This window comes from Armigeres subalbatus, chromosome 3, assembly GCF_024139115.2.
Source record: "Armigeres subalbatus isolate Guangzhou_Male chromosome 3, GZ_Asu_2, whole genome shotgun sequence".
Classification (NCBI taxonomy): Eukaryota; Metazoa; Arthropoda; class Insecta; order Diptera; family Culicidae; genus Armigeres; species Armigeres subalbatus.
The window spans coordinates 226,582,548-226,585,420 of record NC_085141.1 but is presented as its reverse complement, the minus strand read 5'-3'; the positions used below and the strand labels follow the sequence as shown (position 1 = coordinate 226,585,420).

General features: G+C 40.1%; 1 protein-coding gene across 1 annotated transcript; it reads left to right on the top strand.

The window, feature by feature from the left end:
* The first annotated feature begins 409 nt into the window (after positions 1 to 409).
* On the top strand, positions 410 to 1,165 carry LOC134226260 (uncharacterized). Its single transcript, XM_062706916.1, has 2 exons — positions 410 to 439; positions 515 to 1,165. Exons 1-2 carry the CDS (start codon positions 430 to 432, stop codon positions 1,078 to 1,080), a joined length of 576 nt encoding a protein of 191 aa, XP_062562900.1. The 5' UTR covers positions 410 to 429; the 3' UTR covers positions 1,081 to 1,165.
* Positions 1,166 to 2,873: the final 1,708 nt, after the last annotated feature.

Here is a 2,873-nt window from a genome sequence, read left to right as displayed (position 1 = left end):
ATTTGTTATACGGATATCTCAAATTTATCTATCCAGAATTTAAAACAATTCGAATCGCACTGAGAATAATTTGAATTTTTGCGTGTTGCAGAAAACGTTTATTGAAAGTTGTTTGGTAATAATACATTATTCCGATAATTTGATAAAAAAGCTCATGGTCGCCAAGTTTTAATCTGAAAATTTTAACTTTGAACCAAACTAGATTGTATCTCAGCAATACCCTAGCTGAACTTGAATAATTGATTGAGGAGTTGTTTCTAGGTATATGAGATAAAACTTAACACAATGCACTGGTAGGGAGACAACATTTTTAATTTGGATATTGAGATAAGCTCATAATACTCGTAGAATGAATTGTGGTATAAATTGGGGGACAATATTGTCTGGCTTGTTTTAATCTGCTAACGAATCTCATTGAAAATCAAGAAGATGATTAAAGGTGAGTACAGATTTTCATTGAGCTAAATGTTTGTTTACCGGGTATATAACCAAATTATTTTGAAATTTCTCATAGGATTTCTAATACTCGTCATTTTCGGCATTAGTGCTGGAATGGCAGTGGCCAATGTCTGCACAGATGCAGGCTACTCAACTGTAAATGGATTCATATCGCATGAGACCAACTGCTCAAACTATTACAGCTGCTATGCAGGTACGCCATATGAGTTCGCCTGCCCCGCTGGATTCTACTTCAATCCGGACATTCAAAAGTGCGATCCCAAATACGTGTGTGTTGTGAACAACTGCCCGGCCACCGGAGTTACCCGGCTTGCGGTGAATGGCTCGTGCACCCAATATATTCTGTGCATTGGTGGAGTACAATATGCTAAGGAATGCCAAACTGATTTGGCTTACGATGCGTCGTCAACGGAATGCGTACCGGCTGCGGAGCTTCAGTGCACGGAAAATCAGTGTGACTCCACCGTTGCAGCTCCCCAGATGTACGTCAACGCATACAACTGTATGAAATATTACATCTGCGACGAAAACTACTCACCGATCGAGTTTGAATGCGCTACCGGTACCATTTTCGATGCAACGACTAACAAGTGCATCCTGGGAACATGCCCTACTTCCTAGAGCCGAATTGTGGGAACTTTTCGTAAATAATAATGTAAAAATGTGTTTCAAACTATTATACTTGAAATGGTTCAATGTTCCAATAAAATTCTATGCTATGCAATTCTATACTATTCTTTATAATATAGTCATTTACACAATGCAATTATATTACGAATAATTTTCAACTTTCAGTGAACTACTTGTCAACTCAAAAATAATTTCCGATAGGTCCAACGATCATTTGGTGTGCATCACATCCCTTACTCAAGAGGCTCAAGAGAGGACAACGTAAGCCACCTTCCTTGAGTTTGTATCGGTGGTGACGTAATCGAGATGATTGAAGAATTCGTGTGCTTGGGCTCACTGGTGACCTCCGATAACGATACCAGCATGGCAGGAAATCTAACGTACTCTGGACTCCGCAAAACGCTCCGATCGAATAGAGTTCGCCGCCGTGCCAAAACTGACTATCTACAAAACGCTTAGATCTCTACGGATACGAGACCTGGACAATGCTCGTGGAGGACCAATGTGCACTGGCAGTTTTCGAAAAGAAAGGTGTGCGTACCATCTATGGTGGGGTGCAGATGGCGGACGGTACGTGGAGGAGTCGAATGAACCACGAGTTGCATCAGCGTTTGGGATAGCCATCCATCGTTCACACCGCGAGAATTGGAATACTGTGGTGGGCTGGGTACGTAGCCAGAATGTCGGACAGTAATCCGGTGAAAATGGTTCTCGAAAACGACGGGAACAAGAAGGCGAGGTATACTGCAAGCAAGGTGGAGCGATCATGTAGAGGACGATTTGCGGACCATCCGCAGACTGCGTGGTTGGCGACGTGCAGCCATAGACCGAGCTGAATGGAGAAGACCTTTATGCACTGCACATGCCATTCTGGCCTTAGCCTGATGATTAATGCAAAGCTTCGTTACACAAAATATACTTGAATACTTGCCATAAGACAAGTTTGTACAATTCCATTTAATTCCATTACTTAATTGTACCATTGACAGATATCTCGTCGTTCTCAGTGTCTCGTACTTGACTCGACTTCATGTACGAGACACTGAAGATGACCTTACTGTTAAGGTCGAAATACGTATCTGTCAAAGGTACAATGAAGTAGTGCAATTAAATGGAATTGTACAAACTCGTCTTATGACAAGTAAATATATTCCACTAAAAGCTTAAAATAATTTTAAAATAATTCATGTGACAACATTTCGCAAAGGCCACAGTTGATATTGTTTTCTGCTAAAAATCGTCGGTGCATATTCTTAAAATAACCCTCGGAATGGTAGGTGTACCAAATGAATACACGAATAAAAAAGTTTGATCTTTACCTCCATATTGAACAGATGGTTGTTGAGTACCTGCATTGTTAGAAGTTCAAAATTGCTTACGTGGTACTAGAAATACTAGAATAAGATATAGGCGAAGACGCCATCTTTTGTTTTATTCCTTTATTTATTTGGTAGGCACTCAAAAAAAAAACAAATTTTTTATTTGGTGAAACTTTTCTTAAAATCTATCTCAATACCTCTCAACATCGTCTCAATCTGCAACAATAAGAACGTTCATTTGGCTCACGTTTTGACAGTTCTCAATGCTCGATTGGCTTACAATGGCCGCTTTCGCATATCTCTCATTATAGGATCCCTATTTCTGCTATGCCTCGAGTTAACGCTGATATTTCTTCAATAAATATATGTTTCCTGAAAGGAAAAAGTGCGATGAATCGTTTACGTGGGATGTCGTGCTGGATAGACCACTTTAAAGTGCCCATTTTGCTCCAATTTCCCTAAAAA